This window comes from Lucilia sericata, unplaced genomic scaffold (assembly GCF_015586225.1).
Source record: "Lucilia sericata isolate MDLA Ls3-8-SP2 unplaced genomic scaffold, ASM1558622v1 Contig000019F_arrow, whole genome shotgun sequence".
Classification (NCBI taxonomy): Eukaryota; Metazoa; Arthropoda; class Insecta; order Diptera; family Calliphoridae; genus Lucilia; species Lucilia sericata.
Genome location: NW_023994058.1, coordinates 1,317,754 through 1,344,278, shown reverse-complemented (window position 1 = coordinate 1,344,278; position 26,525 = coordinate 1,317,754). Strand labels below are relative to the sequence as shown.

Genomic DNA, 26,525 nt, shown 5'->3' with positions numbered 1-26,525 from the left:
TAATCACATAATAAGAAAATGGTCACGTTTAGTCATGCATAATATGTAAGAATTTGTTATATACAGAGTTAAATACATAGAGAGTATATTTTTATGTACATACATATGTATGTACATTAGAGTGCTCCAAAAAAACGAAGTTGCGAATTTTGCCCGTCCCCCCCTCTAGAATTGTTCTATGGGTTGTAAAACTATGTCATACAAAAAATTATGCTGATAGGATAACGTTAACAGGTGCCGCAACGGCACTAAAGTTTCCAAGTGCATTTACAAGGGGAAAAAATCGATTTTTTTCAGTTTTTGCTAAAATTTTGCCACTTAATAATAAACTTTACAATGTATTGTGATGGAATCGCAATGTACACATAATAAGCTTTTCGGAAAGATATAAAACATAAATATTGGTTGAAAACTTTCAGAGTTATTGCAAATTCCCCAGACCATTAACGTGTCTCACAGCACATGAATTCGAAATGTGACAAAAAAATTAACATTTTTTAGGAAATATTGTAAAAAAACATTTTGTTACTTAAAATATATCTATAATAACTAGAATGTTAGCTTTTGTCTTTATACGATAACGCAAACTTGTTCTCAGCTATGGTTAAAAAAGTTTGAATTTTTCAACGGCCGTTTCAAATCTCCAATTTCAGTTTTTTTGAAACTTTGTTAAACAAATTTTAAAATTTTTAGAAGATCTCATGGGGATTTATGGACAATAGATAAGGGAATAAAACGGTAAAAAAATTAGATCAATAATTCTTACAGTTTAGCTGTACCTGCGATTTGAACTCGGCGGATTTCGGGAAAATCGCATTTTTTTGTAATATATTAGAGAATACGTATTAATTTTTTACTGTTGTACATTTTAAACAAAGTATTTTCAGAGTATTATAGACCAGATAATATAAAATATATATTCCAAGTTTTATTCAATTCGGACATTCTTAACCCATAAAATGTGGAGTTCAAAGGTCAAATTTTGCTATATTTGGGAATTCTCAGTGTACCATATCGAAATATTATGTATTTGTCGGTCATATTTAATAAAGATGACTTGAATTTTTAGTATAAAGTCTTATGTTTAAAATAGCAGCGAAAAAAAGTAAAATTAACCCTTTAAAACACATGGGAAAAATTTAACCCCGAAGATCAAAAAATCGTAAAAACACTATCCATTTGAATAATGCTCTATATAATTAGAGGAATAACATAAATAAACAAAAAAATATATATTAGGTATAAAAACTTATGAATTAACCCTTTTTGAACCTATAAAGTTTGTATTTTTAGACATATTATGTCGAAAATGGTCCGAAAAAATGGACTACATAAATTATCAGTTTTAAAAACAAAATTTTTCTTTTAAAAATGTACACCTATAGTTTACTCCATAGTCGAAAAGGGTAAAGTATAATTTTTTATACTTAATATATATGTTTTTGTTATATTTCTGCTATTTCTCTAATTATATAGAGCTTTATTCAAATGGATAGTGCTTTTTCAAATTTTTGAACTTTGGTGTTAAATTGTTCCCAAGTGCCTTAAAGTGTTAATTTACCTTTTTTTCACTCTATTTTAAATATCGGACTTTATACGATAAATTCCAGTAATTTTTGGTAAATATGGCCAACAAATAAATAATATTTTAATATGCACAGTGGGGCAGAATGGAAATTTTTTGGAAATAAATCTGGCATTTCTAAACGGCTGATCCGATCGGGATAAAATTTGGTGTGAGCGTAGCCAAGGAGTATTCGAGTTTAAGTTTTGAAGATGAACCCTGCAGATGCCCCAGGGACGGCGCTGTGGCGGCTCAAAGTAGGGTACCTACGACATGTAAAATTTTTAAACTCGTGCCATTTTTTTGTTTTTCACCCAAATACAAAGATTTTTATATTTTGTGAAAGCGCTCGACGAGATCTTGAAAAAACATGCTTGGACATACTACTTATCTCTTATAATATCCGAGTTATAGGCATATAAAAATTTAGTGATACAAAATTTACCATACCTTGGTCCGCCTTTTTTTGAATACCGGGCGTAATTTTGGACCAAATGGACTCAATTTTTTCTTGTTAGTTAGACAACAAAATTTCCAATAATATACAAAAAATTTCAGATCAATATTGTTTACAGATCCAAAAATATACGTTTTTTAATTTAAAAATTCAAAAAATTTTAGATTTTTGGCATTTTTTTGCCAAAAATGTGTCTTAACTCTTTTATTAATAAAATAAAATTTTTATTAAGAACATATAACAATTTTATAGTTTTCTAAAAGGTATCTTTACGCAGAACGCTTTGGCGTAAAAAACTTGTCCTATTTTTTGAAAATGTTGCCACTGCGTCCTTCCGAATATGACCTATTTTTTATCAAAACTTCAACTTTGGGCGACATGTTCTAAAATCCCAAAGCTGGGATCAGAAAACTGAAAGCAGTTTTGGAAACCTCAATATGTTTTCTATTTACTCCAAAAGTATTTTCCCAGCCCTGAAAGAAATGTGGACCCTATGGGCAAAAAAGTAAAAAATCCCATTTTTGGGATTTTCATTCCTATTTTTGGGAATTGCGGGATGCCCTTTGACCTTTTCAATTTTTTTTTTTTGCATATTCTTATTTGAAATGACAAATTTAACAAGCGTTGAAAATTTCATTGAGTTTTGTTCATAAATAAAGATTTTGTCATATATTACATATTTGTTTAATTTCTAAAACTATGATTTATATCAAAATTTTAATAGGATCGCAGATAGCTACAACAATTTAGTCCATATTTATCCCTTAATATCATTTTTTAGTTAGATATGGAAATTCTCGACCCTTTACAAAAAATTTCAAGCCAATATCTCAATTACATTCAAAAATATGTTCATTTAAACCTGTGTCCTTTAATTTCATCTTTTTCATATTTTAGTATTAAGTATGACAGCACATATTTAAATCTTATATTTACCTATTTTCTATTTGTTTGCTTATCCTTATAATTGAAAGGTCCTATTATGCTTAAATTTTCAAAAATTTATAACTATTTTTTACCTAAATTTTTTCGACAGATCATTTCGTTCTGTTTCGTTTATGATCATGTAGGTAAAAATATACAGGTAATTATAATTTCGATTCATTCACTAATAAGAAATATCAATGACTGAATTACAGGTTATAGTAATATAGTCCTAAATGTTAATAGGTAGACAATTCGTAATTTTTTACTTTGGAATACCTGTATCGGAAATGACAAGAATTGGTATATAAGTAAACTTCTCAGATTTTAAGTACCATATTTAATAAATCTACAATGAAGATTACATTAAAGTACGAAGAGTTGTGTTCCGTTTTATGGAGTATGTCTTCAAAAGGGCCAGAAAGAATTGAAGACATTTCAAATTATATAAAAACTACATATAGTAGAAAAGTAGACAAAACAGGCATATCAAAAATTGAAAACTTTTTAAAACTTTTTGATGTAAAAAGTAAGTCTGTGGATGGAAATCAAAAGAAATTTCGATTAAAATTTTGTAGTTGGATGGAAACTACTACGGAAATCTCAACTTACAACACATCAATAGGAGCGCCTTGCAAGTCATACGAAGACTTATGTTCAAGGTAAAAAAAAGAGGGTCACACAAAAACTTTTTTCAATCTCAAATGAGGAAATTGCTGATACATTTAACGAAATGCTGAAAAAGGAAAACCAACATATGGATGTCGTACATATTGCAACTATTCTTCCTAATGCATCACCAAAACGACATAAGCGAATTGTGGAAAGTATACCAACTCCAACATCATAATCAAATTTTACTGAAGAGGAAGCAATAGCGCTTATGTTGGAACTGGGTCTCAGTCGAAATAAGTACCAAATATTAAGGAAAGCTCTGCATGAAAAAGGACACAATATATTACCATCATACAAGGCGATCCAGGAAAAAAAAAAAACAAACTATCCTACTAAATCAACAAAAAATAATGAAGAATTGAAAGAACTGAGAGCTGCGGAAAAAAGCAGAATCCAAGAAGAATTTAAAGTTCAGATGGGATTAAACATCGACAAACCACTTTCAAGTTGCGGTAGTACAAATGACGGTAATACGTCGAGAAGGTTTTTTCGTGATTTTGAAATTACTTCAAAAATAACTGGAATCGACAAGGAGTTGCTTCGAAGAGTTAAAACTATTTTAATGGCACTGAATAGTAAACATAAAATTAATGAAAATCGATTTGGGGAATACACATCTGAAATTTCTAAATTACTTGTATCTCTGTATCCATGGAGGGAACTAACACCAACAGTACACAAAGTATTGTGTCATGGTCAAATAATAATTGAATCGAATATTCTTCCACTTGGAGAGTTAACAGAAGAAGCCCAGGAAGCGAGGAATCGAGATTTTAAGCATGTTCAACTATTCAGCTCAAGAAAATGCTCCAGGCAATCACAGAATGAAGATATTTTTAATAGTTTACTTCTATCTTCTGATCCTGTTCTTTCAACTATGCGAAAAAGATGGATTTGTTATGAAACTCTATCATCTCAAAACAAGGAAGATTTAAAGGACTTATATTACCTTCTGGATATGTATACCGATATGACAGATTATTTTATAGAAAATAAGTAGTGTTAGGAATTAACTATATAAGTAGGTTGTAAGAATTAATTGTATTATGTTTAAGATAAACAGTTCAAATAAAAAAAGCTATTATACTAACTGATGATATTGTATTAAATTGTGTTTTATATTTCGGTGGGCGGGAAAGGTAATTTGTGTGGGGTGATTTAGGTGTTGTTGTGCGTGGCTCATAATAAAATTATAATTTTTTTATTTTATATACAATATTATAATAAAATAATTAACTAAATAATTTTTAAAAATTGTCCAAATATTTTATTCAACACCAAATGTATGTTCTGTCATACTTAATACTAAAATATGAAAAAGATGAAATTAAAGGACACAGGTTTAAATGAACATATTTTTGAATGTAATTGAGATATTGACTTGAAATTTTTTGTAAAGGGTCGAGAATTTCCATATCTAACTAAAAAATGATATTAAGGGATAAATATGGACTAAATTGTTGTAGCTATCTGCGATCCTATTAAAATTTTGATATAAATCATAGTTTTAGAAATTAAACAAATATGTAATATATGACAAAATCTTTATTTATGAACAAAACTCAATGAAATTTTCAACGCTTGTTAAATTTGTCATTTCAAATAAGAATATGCAAAAAAAAATTGAAAAGGTCAAAGGGCATCCCGCAATTCCCAAAAATAGGAATGAAAATCCGAAAAATGGGATTTTTTACTTTTTTGCCCATAGGGTCCACATTTCTTTCAGGGCTGGGAAAATACTTTTGGAGTAAATAGAAAACATATTGAGGTTTCCAAAACTGCTTTCAGTTTTCTGATCCCAGCTTTGGGATTTTAGAACATGTCGCCCAAAGTTGAAGTTTTGATAAAAAATAGGTCATATTCGGAAGGACGCAGTGGCAACATTTTCAAAAAATAGGACAAGTTTTTTACGCCAAAGCGTTCTGCGTAAAGATACCTTTTAGAAAACTATAAAATTGTTATATGTTCTTAAAGAAAATTTTATTTTATTAATAAAAGAGTTATGACACATTTTGGACAAAAAAACGGCAAAAATCTAAAATTTTTTGAATTTATAAATTAAAAAACGTATATTTTTGGATCTATAAATGATATTGATCTGAAATTTTTTGTATATTATTGGAAATTTTGTTGTCTAACTAACAGGAAAAAATTGAGTCCATTTGGTCCAAAATTACGCCCGGTATTCAAAAAAAGGCGGACCAAGGTATGGTAAATTTTGTATCACTAAATTTTTAAATGCCTATAACTCGGATATTATAAGAGATAAGTAGTATGTCCAAGCATGTTTCTTTAAGATCTCGTCGAGCGCTTTCACAAAATATAAAAATCTTTGTATTTGGGTGAAAAACAAAAAAATGGCACGAGTTTAAAAATTTTACATGTCGTAGGTACCCTACTTTGAGCCGCCACAGCGCCGTCCCTGGGGCATCTGCAGGGTTCATCTTCAAAACTTAAACTCGAATACTCCTTGGCTACGCTCACGCAAAATTTCATCCCGATCGGATCAGCCGTTTAGAAATGCCAGATTTATTTCCAAAAAATTTCCATTCTGCCCCACTGTGCATCCACAGACTTACTTTTTACATCAAAAAGTTTTCAATTTTTGATATGCCTGTTTTGTCTACTTTTCTACTATATGTAGTTTTTATATAATTTGAAATGTCTTCAATTCTTTCTGGCCCTTTTGAAGATATACTCCATAAAACGGAACACAACTCTTCGTACTTTAATGTAATCTTCATTGTAGATTTATTAAATATGGTACTTAAAATCTGAGAAGTTTACTTATATACCAATTCTTGTCATTTCCGATACAGCTATTCCAAAGTAAAAAATTACGAATTGTCTACCTATTAACATTTAGGACTATATTACTATAACCTGTAATTCAGTCATTGATATTTCTTATTAGTGAATGAATCGAAATTATCATTACCTGTATATTTTTACCTACATGATCATAAACGAAACAGAACGAAATGATCTGTCGAAAAAATTTAGGTAAAAAATGGTTATAAATTTTTGAAAATTCAAGCATAATAGGACCTTTCAATTATAAGGATAAGCAAACAAATAGAAAATAGGTAAATATAAGATTTAAATATGTGCTGTCATACTTAATACTAAAATATGAAAAAGATGAAATTAAAGGACACAGGTTTAAATGAACATATTTTTGAATGTAATTGAGATATTGGCTTGAAATTTTTTGTAAAGGGTCGAGAATTTCCATATCTAACTAAAAAATGATATTAAGGGATAAATATGGACTAAATTGTTGTAGCTATCTGCGATCCTATTAAAATTTTGATATAAATCATAGTTTTAGAAATTAAACAAATATGTAATATATGACAAAATCTTTATTTATGAACAAAACTCAATGAAATTTTCAACGAAATTTTCAATGAAATTTTCAATGCAAAAAAAAATTGAAAAGGTCAAAGGGCATCCCGCAATTCCCAAAAATAGGAATGAAAATCCCAAAAATGGGATTTTTTACTTTTTTGCCCATAGGGTCCACATTTCTTTCAGGGCTGGGAAAATACTTTTGGAGTAAATAGAAAACATATTGAGGTTTCCAAAACTGCTTTCAGTTTTCTGATCCCAGCTTTGGGATTTTAGAACATGTCGCCCAAAGTTGAAGTTTTGATAAAAGATAGGTCATATTCGGAAGGACGCAGTGGCAACATTTTCAAAAAATAGGACAAGTTTTTTACGCCAAAGCGTTCTGCGTAAAGATACCTTTTAGAAAACTATAAAATTGTTATATGTTCTTAATAAAAATTTTATTTATTAATAAAAGAGTTAAGACACATTTTTGGCAAAAAAACGCCAAAAATCTAAAATTTTTTGAATTTTTAAATTAAAAAACGTATATTTTTGGATCTGTAAACGATATTGATCTGAAATTTTTTGTATATTATTGGAAATTTTGTTGTCTAACTAACAAGAAAAAATTGAGTCCATTTGGTCCAAAATTACGCCCGGTATTCAAAAAAAAGGCGGATCAAGGTATGGTAAATTTTGTATCACTAAATTTTTAAATGCCTATAACTCGGATATTATAAGAGATAAGTAGTATGTCCAAGCATGTTTTTTCAAGATCTCGTCGAGCGCTTTCACAAAATATAAAAATCTTTGTATTTGGGTGAAAAACAAAAAAATGGCACGAGTTTAAAAATTTTACATGTCGTAGGTACCCTATTTTGAGCCGCCACAGCGCCGTCCCTGGGGCATCTGCAGGGTTCATCTTCAAAACTTAAACTCGAATACTCCTTGGCTTCGCTCACGCCAAATTTTATCCCGATCGGATCAGCCGTTTAGAAATGCCAGATTTATTTCCAAAAAATTTCCATTCTGCCCCACTGTGATATGGTGCACTGAGAATTCCCAAATATAGCAAAATTTAACCTTTGAACTCCACATTTTATGGGTTAAGAATGTCCGATTTGAATAAAACTTGGAATATATATTTTATATTATCTGGTCTATAATACTCTGAAAATACTTTGTTTAAAATGTACAACAGTAAAAAATTAATACGTATTCTCTAATATATTACAAAAAAATGCGATTTTCCCGAAATCCGCCGAGTTCAAATCGCAGGTACAGCTAAACTGTAAGAATTATTGATCTAATTTTTTACCGTTTTATTCCCTTATCTATTGTCCTAAATTCCCTTATCTATTGTCTAAATTCCCATGAGATCTTCTAAAAATTTTAAAATTTGTTTAACAAAGTTTCAAAAAAACTGAAATTGGAGATTTGAAACGGCCGTTGAAAAAATCAAACTTTTTTGACCATAGCTGAGAACAAGTTTGCGTTATCGTATAAGGACAAAAGCTAGTATTCAAGTAATTTTTAGTATATTTTAAGTAACAAATGGTTTTTTTGCAATATGTCCTAAAAAATTTTAATTTTTTTGTCACATTTCGAATTCATGTGCTGTGAGACACGTTAATGGCCTGGGGAATTTGCAATAACTTTAAAAATTTTCAACCAATTTTTGTGTTTTATATCTTTCTGAAATGCTTATTCTGTGCACATTACGATTCCTTTACAATAAAGTGCAAAGTTTATTATTAAGTTGCAAAATTTGAGTAAAAACTGAAAAAAATCGATTTTTTCCCCTTGTAAATGCACTTGGAAACTTCTGAGCCGTTGCGGCACCTGTTAACGTTATCCTATCAGCCTAATTTTTTGCATGACATAGTTTTACAACCCATAGAACAATTCCAGAGGGGGGGACGGCCTGTCGGATAAATTTTTTTTTCCTTCATACAAGCTTGGAGCACTCTAATGTACATATACTTAAATGGGTATGTAAGTTTGTATACGATTTATGAACTTATGTTGGTTTATTTAAAATATTATTAAAATACTTATAAAACGTTTATTAGAAAATTCTAAAACTTGAATAAGACGCGTGCCTTTGCATCAATTTTTGGAAAATGACTTTTTATCATCATCAAAAATTCTCTTTAAAATAAATTGTCTTTAACAAAAAAGTTTTCATGTTTTTTATTAATGCTCATTTTCGTTTATTGGTTTATTTACAGGAGCAGCCAAAAAGCGCGATGTACGTAATTTGAGTATATCACCCACAGATTTGGGTCCACCACCCAAAACTCAACAAACAGCTAATGGATCTTCAACACGACCAAAACCGGCGATTATATCATTGACACGTAAGTCGTAGTTAATTTTATATATTTTTGCATTAATACTAATAAAAAACGTAAAATGATATAAGTTTGATTTATATAAAATGGTACATGTTAGTATATATTTTTTAACTTTTCAAAATAAATTTTAAAATGCTGATTTATTTTATTTTAAATATTCTAACACAGCCCATAACTATTGGCTGGCCTAGCATCAATACCCCTAAAAAGCATACGGCAATTATGTTCCTCTATGCGTGGAGTAGCTTCGTCTGTATTACGATGAGATTTTTCTGACCATAAACGTTCAGCCACAGCACTTACTCTGGGAAATGTTGTGGGTAATACATTATGCTCATTTATAAATTCAGACCATAAACAAGCTTCACCACCCAAAACATGATCCTTCTGTTTCTTAGTGCCTTCAAAATCAGTTGGCTCTATTAAATAGAATTTTTGCCAATCACCACCCGAATCCAATACATACATATACCAATCTTGACTACGTACTATGTCGTAGTTGTGAGAAGTCAAATGTGGGGCATTTGTCTTATAATCAAACCACACTTGTCCAATAGTGCCGGCTGGCCACTCCATCCAAAAGTTTTCTGTCATGCCCTGAAATTTTAAATATTTTTATATATAACTAACTGATTTAAAAATAAATTTAGTTTAAACAATTTACCTCTTGCCATATCATTTGTTTCCAACCCAAAGTAGACATATTTGCTGTGAATCTTTCAAGATACATATAAGGCAAATCCACATTCTCTAGACCCTTTGAGACTAAAAAACTTTGTATTTGGGGGTTTGATTCCCAACAAGCCCAATCGACTTCATCTACACCCAAGTGTAGATATTCATCAGGGAATAATGGCCGTAATTCACTGACATTGAAATATATTAAAATATGTATATATTTAAATTTTAATGTCTTTTAACGTTTTTACCTAAATAGTTCGTATAGAAATTCAAAAGTTGTATCCTTTGTTGGGTTTAAAGGTCCAAGTTGACCGGCATAATCTCCAAAACATTCTGTCATAATTTCCGGATGTGACGCTCCCCATGATGCCGTGTGTGCTTAATGGAGAATGTATAAATTTATATTGATGTATAAAAAGATTATCTCTAAAATGTAATTGGATAAATGACTATTACGCTCACCAGGAGTATCGAATTCTGGAACAACCCGAATACCTCTTTTACGTGCAAATTCCACTATTTCTCTTACATCGTTTTCCGAATAAGTCATTTCGGGTCTATAAGCACCCTTAATAGACAGTTCAGGAAAAATAGTTGAATTAAAAGGAAAAGCTGAATCATCTGTAAGATGCCAATGAAACACATTTAACTTGTTGTATGCCATGCCCTCCAACAATTGAAAAATTTTCGATTTGCTTATGTAATGACGAGCAGAATCCAACATCAGTCCACGATATTTAAAGCGAGGAGCATCATAAATCTCTGTCTCTGGTATTCGTAGCTAAAAATTATTTTCTTTAAAATTAAAGAACATACTTATGTAATTGTAAAAAATACACTTGCAATATCATTAGGCATAGGCACCAAGAGTTGTGATAGAGTTTCTAAACCTCTTAAGATACCCCAAACCGAATTGGCTATAACACGTCCATCGCCCCAAACAAAATCTAAAATCAAGATTTATAAAAAACAAAAATTATTTACATTTTTTACATCTGCTGCAGAAGTTAAATATATATTTTTCAACGCCTACATGACTCATCCATATTTAAGTGAGGCAGTGTTTCACATTTCTTTGTTAAATTCACTCGAATCTGTTGTATGTAGTGTACAACTATAGTTTGGGGAGCCCGTATATAACCTTGCGCAGAATTTCTTATAATTGTGCTGTAACGTTCTAGAGCTTTCTGCATTAACATACAATTTTTGTTGACAGCCTGTGAATATTTGTTTTTAAAACATGAACAATTAAATCTTAAAATGAACCTACCACAAGTTCAAAGTTGTTGGGATCAATGCCATAATAACGTCCAGTATCACTTTGCCACAAAGGCTTGGGCCATATCTCACCAACGGATCCCTTAATGTCGGGTCCATAACTTATATAACCATTACAGTGTACTAAACTTATGCGCAGTATTAAATGAAAAATAAAGCAACTAATTAACTTTTTTATAAACATTTTATTTATAACAGACTTTATTGACGTAAAAGTGAAACGATAATGAAAAAAATATAATATTGTTATTAAGACGATAGCATAACGTCAGAGTTACCACATTACGGTAGTTTCAGTTTAATTGGATTGACAGATTTCCGATTTATCTTAGAAAATTCTAAATTTTTTTAAGCATAACTAATAAACAGATTTTTATTTAATTTTTACTCAAATTTAGTTTTTGGTATGTTCATGGTAAAAATATCTGGTAACACTACAACGTAAACAAAAAATTCTTTGTATTTTATCCACATTTTACTTAGAATAGATATTAAATTTACACTTGTGTCAACGTTATAATTTAGATTTATCGGCTAATTAAACGCGTGATGTTTTTAAGACAATTTTTAATTTGTTTTAATATTTCTTTTTTGTTATTTAATTAATGTGATTTGATTTTTACTGACTCTAAAGCCAAATACAAATGATTAAAAAAGCTTTACCTAAGCGGAAATTATTGTGACGTGAATTAAAATAAATTATTGTGTGTTAATTAATCTTCGACATTTTATTGATTTAGATGGAAGGAATATTTTTGTTAGGCGTTCAGCAGGAAACTGAAACAGAAACCTTATAATTCAGATAACTAATCCAGTTCTATAGTGGATATAAATTCATATTCATTAGAACTTTCCATTAAATTTTCATAAATTTATCTATTTGTCTTATGTGCATATGTATGTGCAAAAGGTCATTATAAATTAATAACAGAAAACTTTAATGTTGTCACTGCAAAAAATAAACCAATGAGGGATGGAGTATAACATTGTATTGAACAATAATTTAGTAATTCTATGATGGTTGTGAGACGTTAAATGAATGGATTTATTGTCCTACCCCTTGTCAAGTAATTGACTGATATAATTTTATTTATGCTTGTACCTCGTTTTTTAAATTCTTTTTTATTATTTTAATTAATCAATTGCACTTTTTATACGTCTTTTGTGCAAAAATAAAAATATATTCGTTTAAAAAATTTATCGTCGTAAAACATTCTCTCTCTGGCTCTAATTTACAATGCAAGTCATGTTTGGGTAACAATTGCAGCATTTGTATTTTTCATTTAATTTCGTGCAAAATAACTGGAGAAATAATGTAATTTGGAAGAAACTGTATTTTTTAAATAAATAAATTCTTATGTAACTGCAGCAATTTTCCATGGAATTTTTAAACACCACATAGACAACTTACTATACTTACTGAAGAAAAAATCACAATCTCAGACTTTTTATTGAAATAAAAAAAAAAAAAATAATGAAAAAGAAGACGAATTAAGACATGCTGAGGATTTGTTTGAAAATAAAATTAAATTAAATAAAAAGACGAAAATAATGTTGAGTGAATAGTAATGATGTAAATTTCATGTGAAGAAAAAAATGTTGCATATATAAAGGAAGATGGAAAACAAATATTTTCAATATTACTTGTCTGATGAAACCAGCAAATTTATGTGAGAAACTAAAATCGTTTTAATCTTAACAGGAAGAGTGTTAAAATGATCTAAAGTATAAAGTAAAATATAAAATTATACTTGTAGTTCACAAATTAAACGTTTTTCTTAGCTCAATGAATGAAACTTATATTTTTGAGAATATCAATATCCAAAAATTAATTACCATATACATATGTCATATATGTACCTGCAATCATGCAGGCAAGATGTTTTTAATGGATTACGAAAATGAGAACCCTTTAAAAAATGTCTCGTAAATTAGTCAAAAAATTACCAATCTGGGGAATTTTATATAGATAAATGAAAATTGGCACATAGCTTTTCCATACTATAATTAGTCAAAGTCACCAAAATATCGATATTGCAGGTCGAAGGTTACAAAAATTTGTTTTTTTTTTTGCGAATATCTGTAATTATAATTTTTATAGATAATTGAATTTCTCACATTTTTCCATTGCACTAATATTTTCAAATCTTAATATAGATTGTACCAATAACAAATTTGTCATAATTTTTAAGTTATTAATAAGCAGTTAATATATGATTAGATAGATACAATATATAATAATTATATTTGATACTATAGTATTTTTTAAATAACGTAAATAATATTTTTGATTTTGTAATAAAATAAAAAAAATTTATATGCATCGGCCGGGAATCGAACCCGGGCCGCCCGCGTGGCAGGCGAGCATTCTACCACTGAACCACCGATGCTTGATGGAAATGTTTCGAAATATTATAATGTTTCATAGTGGATACATTTGTTTTCATATGTATGTACATAAGTATGTCTGAAAAAAAAACTTTAAAATAATTGATAATATACATGTATTATTCAATATGAATTAAACAGACATTATATAGATTGACAGGTGTTGCAACAGCCACACATTTGGATTAAGATTTACCATAATTCATTCACCATGGGAAAATCTTTTCAAGTTTTAAAATAGTTCAATGTTAATTTATCTTCTGGCAGCAGCAAAGTTAACCAGCCCACTCACTCATACACATTGTTCATGTTCAATGTTTTGCTACCAATATTTGCCAGATACAATAATACTATAGTATGTATTTCTTTCATTCGTACGATTCGTGCGATACAAAGTGGCAGTGTCGGTAATCAATATAATAATTGTTGATTGCTTTGAAGCCCACTTGCAAAGAAACTATTTAAAAAGCTTTAGAGCGCTAATTTAACAATCTACAAACAATTACTACGTAATGTGTTTATTTATGCTCGTACGCAAATAATTTACAAAATCTTATTGATTTTGCGGCTTAAGAAAGAGGCGTTCGTTCAAGTGTTAACATTTTGTGTTGTTTACACCACGTATTACACAGATATTCATAGATTGAAAATAATTATCTTGTATACAATGGGTTATTAAATTAAGATACTGGAATGAATATTTTCAACAAACAAAATTCCCATAGAGTGTTGTCACTATCGTATGAATATGATCTAATTTAGCTGTTGATATCTTTTAATTGGCTGCACGTTTTCTCTTCACCTCATCCGTTTAACTGTTAAGTTTTTTTAATATTTTATTGGTATAACACAATAAAAAATCACCATCATCACAATCAACAGCAAACAATGAAGAAAAGCACTAAGACAAGATCAAGAATTTCATTTATTCAAAGTTTTGCATTGTATCGTTAAAATAATTTCAGAAACATATAAAATTTCTCAAAATAAATTTACAAACATCTGCATACAAATTAATGCTAGTCTCGTCGGCGAATGAGTACGAGAAGTGTGTTGTCAAGAAAGGTACACAAAAAACCTGTTTTGTTATTTTGTATATTGTAGAGAAAATAAACAAACATGATAATATTTAAGAGACTGAACATTTCAAAATATATTTTTTGAGAATATTTTCATGCTCTTCACAAATTTATGTTGCTTATATAAAGAGATGTTTAAATTATTTACATTTAAACCACTTGCTAAGAGAGATCTTATTCTTAAACATAACTATTTGTGAAATTTTATTAGAATGTTCAGAAATTCTTACCATAACTAAAGCTTCTTTATTATTTTTGATATCTGACTAAATTCTGTGTTGCTTATTAGAAATCAAAATTTGTTTGTATTTTTCTTTTAGAAATTGATTTCTATTTTCTAATTTTGAAAATTTACCAGATAAACAGTTGGCATCTCTCAATAATAATATTTTGTACACACCAACATGTTACCGTTCAAATTGAACAGCAATATTACTCTTTATGAAGAGTATATTAAAGAGCGAATTAATTTCAGTTAAATATCTCTCTAAATTTTATAAATGATCAGTAATTTATTTTCATATTACGTTAATTATTTTGCTTTTTAGATCTTGTTAAAGTAACAACATGTTTTTCTGACTTACCACACCACCAACCAGAATGCATTCGACTCTTTTCCATTCTTGATACATTCATGCATATTTCTTTACAGGATAACAGGTGTTTCTATGTTGATAGTGTACTGTGTAGAGCAGTTTTGTGATATGATATCTCTACCCAAGTGCACAGACGTTAAACAAAATGAAAAAAGCAGCTGCTTTACTAAGACCAAAACAAAACATAAAAAGAGCAATGCGCTATTTGATGCACTAACGTTAACCTGGTCTTCTAAATTTGGTCAAAATGAATAAAATAAACATCATCGTGTACATTTAAACTGGTTTTGTTTCGTTCAAGACGGAAGAGATTTTTTAACGTAAACGCATCAATTTCATTTTAGCAACATTAACAGCAGCAGCACCACTTTTTATTATTAAGTAGTGGGTAAAGACATTTTTAATGACACTTTCATAGTAAAATCCCAACAACAACTCCACATACCATTCCATTCAAGATGACCAACCACTATGACGACCATGATGCATGATACTGAAGATGGTCACTCATGATGATAATGACAATGGATGTGGTTGCGGATGATGATGATGATAGTGTTGGATACTCATATGGTTAGCTGTGGTTGGCAGGTCTTTGACATTTAGGTGTTAAATGAAAAGTTGAATAGGTTGCTGATGATGGTCATGATGATGAATATTATTATGATGTTAATTTGTGTTTACAATTTGTGGGGCAATAAATTCAATGTAGTCAGTTGGTTTTGAAAATGTGGATTGGTTTTTTTCTATTGCATATCATAACATCATCTTCAACTCATTAAGATGGCTAATATGCGTAGGTTTTGATAAGGTAAAATAAAAAGTTTAATTTTCAGCGGCAATTATACTGGAATTTGAAAAAAAAGATGATTGTATTATAAATATTGAAATATCAGGGACGAAGTCTATTGAAAACGGTTAACATCGGTCCATTAATTCACCTAGACATAATTATGTTTAATATACTCGTATCTCGACAAAAAGAAGCAAAACTAAGTTTTATACTAGCCTTTTATATCCTGATGAATTTTGTAATAATCGGTCCTCTTTTGACCCCAGCCCCCATATAAAGTTCCCTTAAAAAAATAGCTTAGATGTCCTCAATTTGCTCAAAAATACTAATATGTACCACAATGAAATTCATCAAAAAATTTTTTTGATGGTCGACTCATATTTCCCCCAGCCCCCAAATAAAGCCTCTTTTAGAAAATTAGTTTTTCAACAACAAATTGGTTAAATATATCAGAGGCAAGGTACAAATCAACTTAAATGCTTTATTATGAAAACAAATCACATTTTCTGTCGGCCTCGACCGACTATAATTTCTTACTTGTTTTGTTATTGAACTTTGTAAACCTTTTGTCTAAATTCTATAAATTCCTAATAAATTATTTGTCAAACAAATACATACATATGTGTTGTTAGAAAAAAATCAAAAAGAAAAATAAACAACATATTTAAAGCTTTGTTCGGATTTCCGTATTATTGGCAAATTTTCGAAGCAAAATTTTAGTGTAATATCAGGATATTCAGATAATTAATAAAAATTTTAAGACATTTTCAATATATTTTATTCTAAAAGTGTGAATTTTTAATAAGAATTTTGTTATGTCATGTTTAGCTTATTTATCAGCGGCATTTAGAAGTTATAGACGTAAGTAATAACAAAAGATATACATAAATAAGAAGAGCATTTTTAAACACACCAACATACTGTATCACAAAACATGCGAAACGCCATCAAACGATTGATTTTGTTTATTGAAATGTATATGTATATACATTAAATTAATAACATGTTTCTATACAAACTGAAATGTGTATATACATTTTTTCTTATATTGTAATTTTCATAACACTCCCTAAAATATGCTTTACTTTTGGCAACTTTATTAAAATAGCTTGTCTCATTTTTTTTTTATTTGTAGAAAAACGTTTTACTTCTAATGTTCAAAGTACTTCTTCAACATCGCCTTCAACAACATCTACCACAGCTAGCACACCAACTGGAGGTAGCACAACCAGCATTAAAGGTTCACCACCACCAAAAAAGTTTAATCTTCATACCAAACGTTTAGATGTTAAATCGACATCGGGTAAAACTCCACTTAAAGGTAAGTTGTCAACTAATAAATATTTATAATGACCTTAGATTTTATATAACACACTGCATATCTGAAAAGATTAAAGAGAATTGTATAATTGTATAGCAACACCCAGCTACATATAAATACTTCCCAGCCATACTGGCAGCCACTTTATTTCATTCATCCGTCTATCTATCTCGTACATTTATTGGATATTTTATGTTTCCAAGTGAAAGCTTAACTAAATTTTATTTTTTTAACTTAATTTTGTTTAATTTGCAAAATATAATAAATCAAAAGCTTTCATGGTTTTTGTATCCGGTCTTCCCTCTTCAATTTAAAATTTCGTAATTTGTTTTTGTATTAGTTTTTTGTGTATTTTTAAGGATTAGTTTTTTTAAATAGAAAAAAATAAGAAATTGAACCAATTTTTAATAAAAGAAAATTTCACACTTTGGTTGCGGTATTTTATTATTTCTCTTTTCACTTTTCTTTATGTTTTTCGTTTGTATGGAATTACATACGTCTATTGTGTTCTAATGTAAATTTATAATTTAATTTTTATTTATGTATGTTTTTATTTAAAAATCATATTTTTATTATCACAAATTAACACATCAAATCAATTTGTGTTCGCCGACCGACACACATTTAAAATAGTCGGAGTTAAATTGATTTGATAATTTAATGAATTGTGTGTTTTGAATGATGATTGTTTATGGCTGTTTTCGGTCTATGTGCTTCGAATAAATGGGATACAAAACAGTTTTAAAAGTTTTGAGAATATAAATTTTATTTTACACTATAAAGTATGAAATTATTTTTGAATTTTACAAAGTCTTCCTAATGAATTTTATTTTATAATTGGATTAATTGGATTTTTGTAAAACATTCAATATACCACCTATAACTATTTTGCAAATTATTGATAGATATCGATTTAGGCTTTTCAGTATGTATGTAAGTAAATATTTTTAATATGTTATAAAAATCTGCAAAATATTAATATATTTTTTAATCTAAATAGTTTGTGCTTGACCAGAGTAAATAAAATATTTTATTGTTCACAATTAATGCCAAATCAAATAACGTGATAAGAAATAGTTTAAAAGACTATAAAATAATTTGTTTTCACATTCATTCGAAATTAAATGAAAATTAACTCGAATCCGACACAACACATTCATTCATTTAACCACTTATCCATTCAACCGTCTAACTATCCATCATTTAAAAGATTTTTGTGCGTGTCAATGAAAAGACATGTGTTAAAACACTTGTCAACTTAATTTGTAATGAAACGAAATGAAATAAAAGTTCACTTAAAAAAAATAACGTGACAAATGTAAAATTTCTTGTATTCACACAATAAAAGCTAGCAATCCATAAAAGAAAATCAAATAAATTTTAGGATCTAAAATAAAACAAAAAATTTTTCACAAAAAACAGGCGTTAAAGTAACGAAATATTTGAAAAGCCGGTAAAAAAGTTTAAAGTTTGTGGTATTCCCCACATGTTACCTTAAAAAAGTATAAAAAAAAGAAAAAGTTTTAATATAACTTTAATAGGGCGACAAAATGTTGTGATTCTGGTAAAACTAGTTGAAACTTTTTATGAAAATTTTTTGTGAAATTATTATTTAAATTATAGAAATATGAATATGTACTTAAAAATTACAACAGTGGGGATAAAAAAGAAAAATGGCTGTAAAAACTTCAGTTCTAACACATTAAAATCTCAATTTAGGCTAAACATTTGTAAGTTTACTGCACTGTACTTCAAAGTTTTTTAAATCAAATAACTTTAATTTACACAACTCGCGTTATTGTTCTCCTAGAAAATGTCATTGAAGCTAATTATTTACGTTGGTTTTTAAAACAAAAACGCAACACAACAAATGCAAATAAAATAAACTGTTGTAACTGCAAACAAACAAACCCGACCGGCTGAAATGTCATGTTTAGAACATAAAATGTCAAATACTACTCATACTCATACTCGAAATCGCACTCGTACTTGTTAAATGTTTGCACCATTAACAACGCGTTAAAGCATTCATTCGACTTGATACGTTTACACTTGCAGAATATCCATTTACAAACACTACAACATTTACACTTACCGCAATCTCACACATTTACATTTGTTCGCAAATGTTTTAATAAAATCTACTTGGTTAGAAATTATTATGTTGGTTGTTCTTCTATTTACCCCAAAAATATATGAAAAAATCTCTAAAAACGTCATGTCATTTGAAAAAATTGTTTCACGCCAAGAATTTTGTAGTGAAAATTAAATTAAATTAAATGAGTATTAAAAGCAAAACTTTATGGTGTTTAAAAGCGAGCATAATAAATTTAAGCAACTATTTAGATTTAAGGCTTTCAAAGTTGGTCAACTGTAGTATTAAAAACGTTAATAAAAATTGAAATATGTAGTTCATGTGTTATAAAGCTTTTCAGTTCAACTTAATAACTTTTGGCAAATTTAATTAACAAGTGCATAAAACTACATTGTTTTATCTTAATTGAGAAAGATGTTTTTAGAGCTTTAAATTTAAATTTAATGAAATTCGAAAGTTTTTACTACAGCTTTGAAAGTATTTAAAAAAAAGTTGTGTATAGATTCTAGCTAAAAAAAAAACTTTCCTGAATTTTGATTTTGGTTTGCGAAATCCAAAAGTGCTCACACTAGGCTATAGGCCTAAGTTAACAATTTTTTAAATTATAAATAATACTGATCAGAAAATTTTGCCAGCTTTTATGGTTATCAATTATGTAGCTAAATTTTTACTATTTCTTATGATAATTAAGGGTTTCTTTGTGAATTTATTTTACGAGTTTTTTTCAAGTTAATGACTTACGGCTTTTACTAACGCAGAAACACAAAAAACTATTAAAATAAGTAGTATTCCCCCGAAACCGACACGCACCTTTTCAAATAAACTTTTACTTTTTTATTTTATTGTTTAAATTTACACTATTCGATGCTTCTCTATGATGCGTGGCCGCAAAAAATAAAATTTAAACAAATAAATAAAAAACGGGCAGTTTTTTGTGAGACTTTTTTTAAATAAATATTAATGTGTATCGAAGTAAGAAAAATTAAATAAAAGTAAATTTATTTTAAATGACAATTCACTTTTTTAAGCGTGTGAAAATATGACATTTTAAAAAACATTTTAAGTAGTACGCTTTTATGTATTATGAATTACTAACAAACACTTTTAAAAATATTTAAATCTATTCATTAATTCAAATATTGTGCAAAAAGTTGAGCAAATCTTAATGCAAATCTTTATTTAACTGTCCGAGTCATATTTATTTGAACTACAACTATATAAAACTGGGTTATAATAAAAAATACTACTAAAATTTTTATCTTTTTGTTTCCGATTTGAATTTAAATTAAATAATTTTAAACAAAACCTTTTAAAATGTTGTTTTTGCTTTTTATATGGTTTATTATGCACTTAAAACTACTATGTTTTTTTGTTTGTTTTGATTAATTAAATTTATGCCATAAATTGTGGTGGAAATTAAATGTTTAAAAATAATTGTTTTTTTTTTGGTGCCTTTGCATGATAAATGCAACAAACGAAAATAAAAGAGGCAACAAAATTAAGCAAGTAGCATTTTAAGCTTTTTAATCATTTCGTAATAATTTCACACATAATTATTAAAATAAAATAAAGGTGGGAACAAATTCATAAACTCATCATCTTCCTCAACACCATCATCCACATCTCTAAGTAAAACCGACACAAACATGAAAATGTCAACAAAATGTCAGCCAAAAACAGTAAACTTACACAACAAATTTTGTACTTTTCATACCAAATGAGAGGAGTACTTACTTACATATATTGTTCATATGTACGTTTACAAGTTCATACCAATATACATACATACATATGTATGTATGTACATAAATATTATTAACATTTGAGGAACTAAAAGTCAACATTAGTATGGGCTTCCTGAATGTATGTTTTCCTTACAAATTTGTACAATTTCATTAAAAAAAACTTACAAATAATACTAACTATTTTTTTATAAGATTATTAAAAAATATCGTTAATTGTGCTAGACATTTACATTTATGTATATACATAGTATATCCTGAAGATATTTTATATTATACATTTTTGTACTCATTCAATTTGTATTATGAATGGGATGTCTGTCTGTTCATATTTATTTACTTAATACTACGTACAATTACAAATTTTACACTTGAATTATTTTTCATTTATTTGTGTATGAATTTAATGTATTCAAATATTTTCATTATTTCATTAAAATTTTTAATGTGATTTATTAATAGCAATATAAAATGTGTAAACGAAAGGGCTTTTTCCTTTCACATTTAAAATAAATACTTGATTTTATGATTTTTTTATTAAAATAAAAATGTTAACTAAGAATAATTTAATTCTTTATTCATTAAATTAAAATTATTTATTTTCCTTACACAAAAAAAAAAACATTTAATATTTACTATCTCGATTCTTTGTAATTCTTTTAAATACATTGCAATCGGTTTTAATAATTAGGTATTTTCCTTTTACCTCAAAGTTTTCTGATAATTTCCATTTAGCAAAGAGTTTTGTTTCAAATCATTCTTAATTTTACATAAAATTCAATAGTTTTGTAATATTACAATTATTAAATCTTAAATAAGTTTAGGTTTAAAAAATATTGATTGTACATTGTGCATATTTTAAATTCGATACTTAAACCTTGTCTATTACGATGAGTCCAAATGTAATTTTATATTTTAATTTCATATTTATTATGTTAATTTGTAGTAGTTGCTATTTTTTTGTTTACTATTTTTTTAGATTTATTAATTTAAAACAGCTGGTTTGAATTGTAGATTGCGGTCAGAAGTAACGGGTTGGGGAAAAAAAATATGTTCAATATATTGTAGTAATTAACAACAATTGAATTTGTATATAAAATATTAAATTACCATAAATTATTTAACTCATAAATTTGAGAACAAATGAGAAACAAAGATGGAAACTATTAATTTGCATTCAATTGACAATAAAACCTAAGGTCTTAGCATGAAGTTTTATTTATAGAGGCTTCACTGTACGTTGCTTTCGTTCTCCCTTTCTAATTATCAATACATCAAGCAACCTGTACTTGTACATAATAATCTCTAAGGTTTCATCTAACACTAAATCTCTGATTTTATTTTATTTATTGTCAAGTTATGAAAACACAAAGTGACAACATGTTAGTTTTTGGCTATTTCGCTGCAAGTGATTGTTATTTCCGGTTGACAGAAATATATTTATAAAATTTATTCATGCTTTTGCATATAGAAAATAAAAAAATTATTTTAATTATCGCAAAAAATAATAAATCTTGAATAAATAAATTCCTCCAAATTTGCTGGTACAAAATGTTATTTTTGCCACATTTACGCGCATTACACTTTACATTGTAAAGAGTTTATTACATTAAAACAAATAAGACAAGTATGTACGTGTAATAATAATTTTGTAGTTTAAAAAAGGTAAAATGAAATAGACATATGTACATATCGTCACCTAAAACGCAAACGGCCCTATCTAACATTTTTAAAATTTTACAGGAGAAGCAAAAAACTATTCTAATTGAAAAGTTTGTTTCTATCAACGCGATTTATTTGTAGTAAATAAAAAATTGTATAATAGTGAAACCTATCATTTGTTATGATAGTTGGCAATGGCGTATAAAAAATGGATAAATTGGACTTTTTACCTTTAATATTTAAATGTTTTTGTAGATAGGACCTTTTGTTTTCTGTCAATAAAATCGATAATTATTGTCGGAGGAGTCCAATTTTAGGTGTGGATATTTGTTTTGATGCAATACATTAGAATCACCAATAAAATCGATTTTGAATTTTTGGTTAGCTAGGGCCGTTTGCGTTCCAGGTGACGATATGTATGTAGGTATTCCATATTTGTTTTTTATTTTTTGGCTTTATTAGTACGACTATTATTTTTGTGGAAGTTTTATAGTTTTTCTTACCTCGTTTTTTGAGTTTGTTTAGCTAAGTTTTTTGCATTTGTTTTTACCTTTATATTTTGCGGTTTTTAAATATTTATTTTTTGCATATTTATTGTTTAGCAAAAAGGGGCTGCTATTACGAGTGTGTATTAACAAATAGACATTTTGAGCAAAAAATAAGACTTCATAACGAATGAAATGAAAACAAAAACAATGTTAATAAATAGTAATAGTAAGATTTTTCGATCGGCAACTAACTGACTGAGTGACAGACAGACTGCCTGCTGCTTTGGTTTGACGTTTATTATGTGTAATGTGGTTCCCAAACGGTTTCTTGTTGAATTACGATTGTATAGATTTCAATTGATCCAGGCGAGTTCTTTTAGTTTTCTATATCAGTTTTTTCAGGACTTGAAACTTAATAAAAAAAATAATAATAAACCAAATAACAAAATTAATTTAAAGATCCTTTTATCTAAAAATTTTTAATAAATGTTAACAGTTTTGTAACGATGTTTCGGTGGATCGTAAACACACGTTAGGGAACCTCTGCAATTTTTGTATTGTCTTATTATATTTTGTAGCTTTTACTTTACACGGTTTCTTCGTCGATACTTAGACTCTGGTGTATCGTAGCGTAAGTCTAAAATAGCGGTAAACAAGATTTATTTACAATTTTTATATTTCTTTCATTCGTGTTGCTTTATGTTGTTGGGGTTGTGAAGAAGCTTAACAAAACTAAACTTAACTAGTCCATTGTAGACCGCACATTCATTTAGACATAAAAGACGGCTAAAACGCGAAAATGTTATTTTAATGAACTTGAAACGAACGAACCAAAAACTAACTAAAAATTTCGAAATTGCAACCGAAACATTAAAAATAATGTCGAAAATAAATAATTACAAAATAATTTAACAAACTTTAAAGAAAAATACAACAAAATGAAGGAAAGTGTGTGTGGCAAAAATGAAGTGTACAATTCAATTAGACGCAATACAGTTTGGAAGTCATTGGATATTCCGGCTTAAAAACAATAACGAAAAAATATGGTTAATATGATACAAAAAAATAAAGAGTTTACATTAAGACTGCGTGAAAACGTTTAAAGGACTCCTTTTCTCTTAAACATTGAAAAAGAGTGTTTTGGTTGCAAGCTCTTAAATACACTTGTCAAACATTTTACCAAAGGAAATAAAAGGAAAATAAAGAAAGAAATTTTCAACCCCTGTGGTGAAACTTGTTCTCTTTTTAATCGTTCGTTCTCTCTATACTCCTTCTACTACGAAATTTGAAGGAATTTTTTTTATATTTTTTGTGTGTATGTTTTGTTTTACGCTTTAGTAACATGGGTCTAAATGATTTTGTTTCATTATTCTATGGTTCAGCACAGAACCTTAACACGTCGTCCTCGTCATCAACGTTTTCGTCGTCCTCCTCAACAGATGTTGAAAATCCATTAACGTTTAATCAAGCAAGTGCAACACTGGAAATGTTAAAAAATCACAAAAATTCTAAATTGCCAAAATTTCATTTAAATGATTTTTCCACAAGTGATGTGAAATTTTCCCGAAATATGACTTTGACATCAATGAAAACACCACGACAAAAAGGAATAATATTAAGTGGAAGTGGCAGTGGGATTGGTGGTGAAAATTGTAATAGTGTTAGTGGTGGCAAAAGTGGTAGAAATAATAGAAATGCAACGAGTACAAGTGCAATACACAAACTTCATTCATCTTCATCATCTGTATCTTTGTCAACGGTACAAACGAATGCCAAAACGACGGCGAGTGCTGCACTTGATGCAGCTTCAGTATCCACAACTGGTACTTTACCGTCAACAACGACAACAACTTCCGCAGCAGTCGCTCATACGTGCCCTAGTACCAACGAAATGGATCTGCTAAAAGCTCCAGGTCTACGCAAGAAATCTTCATTTTTATGGAATTCTTTTCGTATGCCACGCAAACAAAAAGGAGGTGAGTCACGTGACTAAGAGGACCATTTTTATAAGAATATTGTGATAAGTATTATTGTGATTGTGTTTTGAATTTTTTTGTATAGAAAAATCAATTTACAAGATGTTTAATATTTTCCAATTATAAAAGAAATCTTGTTATATTTCATCTTCTATAGCTAAACGTTCTCACTAGATGATAAATTATTGTGAAAAATATTGTCAAAAAAGTGAAAATCTGTTTTTTCTTTTGCCTTTAAAAAAACATAATTAAAAATTTTAGCTAAAATGTTTTCTATTTAAACAATTATAAATAATTAATTATTTTTTTGTGTCTTCTCTTGTTGGCCATCTCCTTAAATGGTTTCATTGTATGTAGTATGTACATGTGAAAACGTTGAGTTCTTTGTGTTTTGTTAACAATTCAAATGACCCATTTACATTAAATTATCAGAGAATGTGACCGACCGATTATGTGCCTGTGTAAAAACCGAATATTTTATACATAATACTAAATTCATTTGTTCTGTTTTGTTCACAATATTTAGGGGTGAGTTGAGGAATTTTCGTAACAATATGAACTAAAAGAATTTTGTTTTGTTCTTGTTTTATTTTTGTATTTTGCAAGAGGAATTTTTCATAAAGATACAGCACTTCTCGGAGGACTTAAAAAAGTCCAAAAAAGTTTTTCTTCTAATAAATCTCAAGCCTTCTGAAATTTTCATGCCAAAATTTCACTTGATAAATATAATATGTATGATTTTAAAAATAACAAGCTCTGTAATGATTGTTTTCATAAAAAACCGACACTTTTTAAAATTTTGATAAAATTCTAAATGTTTTGAAGATTCTAAATTTCTTTTGATTACAAGATATATTGCGAAGGTTCTTTATTTATTAACAATTTTTTTGTAAATCATTTTCTGTTTAAAAAAATTTTAGGCTTGATCTGAAATTTAATTATGAACTAAATGAAATTATTTTGGTAAATATTATGTTTTTTTTTATACATCAGCTCTGACGAACAGAAAATTCGGTACATTCGGTGATACACATATTATGTTGACTAAAAATATTAAGTTTTTTTTATACATATTTATGTATGTACATTTTTATTACAATTTTGGTGTTTCTTTCT

General features: G+C 28.3%; 2 protein-coding genes and 1 non-coding gene across 5 annotated transcripts in view; 1 reads left to right on the top strand and 2 right to left on the bottom strand.

Moving 5' to 3' along the window:
• The window catches only part of LOC119607556 (serine-rich adhesin for platelets), a 120,688-nt gene that overhangs the window by 62,014 nt on the left and 32,149 nt on the right, over positions 1-26,525 (top strand). Inside the window, exons 4-5 of one of the 2 annotated variants that reach the window (XM_037961518.1) lie at positions 9,185-9,313; positions 17,261-17,446. In XM_037961518.1, the coding sequence (XP_037817446.1) occupies positions 9,185-9,313; positions 17,261-17,446 (315 nt within the window). The remainder of the gene's footprint in view (positions 1-9,184; positions 9,314-17,260; positions 17,447-26,525) is intronic. The other variant, XM_037961526.1, reaches the window with a different exon arrangement.
• LOC119607571 (beta-hexosaminidase subunit beta-like) lies at positions 9,379-11,479 on the bottom strand. 2 transcript variants are annotated; one of them, XM_037961535.1, is made up of 7 exons: positions 11,262-11,479; positions 11,025-11,208; positions 10,829-10,938; positions 10,454-10,772; positions 10,240-10,369; positions 9,975-10,176; positions 9,379-9,907 (listed from the first exon to the last, which is right to left on the bottom strand). In XM_037961535.1, the coding sequence occupies exons 1-7, from the start codon at positions 11,451-11,453 to the stop codon at positions 9,470-9,472; spliced, it is 1,575 nt and encodes a 524-aa protein (XP_037817463.1). In that variant the 5' UTR covers positions 11,454-11,479; the 3' UTR covers positions 9,379-9,469. The 2 variants fall into 2 exon arrangements, with proteins under 2 accessions (XP_037817463.1, XP_037817471.1); XM_037961543.1 differs by having other exon boundaries at positions 10,835-10,938.
• On the bottom strand, positions 13,589-13,659 carry Trnag-gcc. Its single transcript has one exon. It is a non-coding gene; the product is annotated as a tRNA-Gly (tRNA).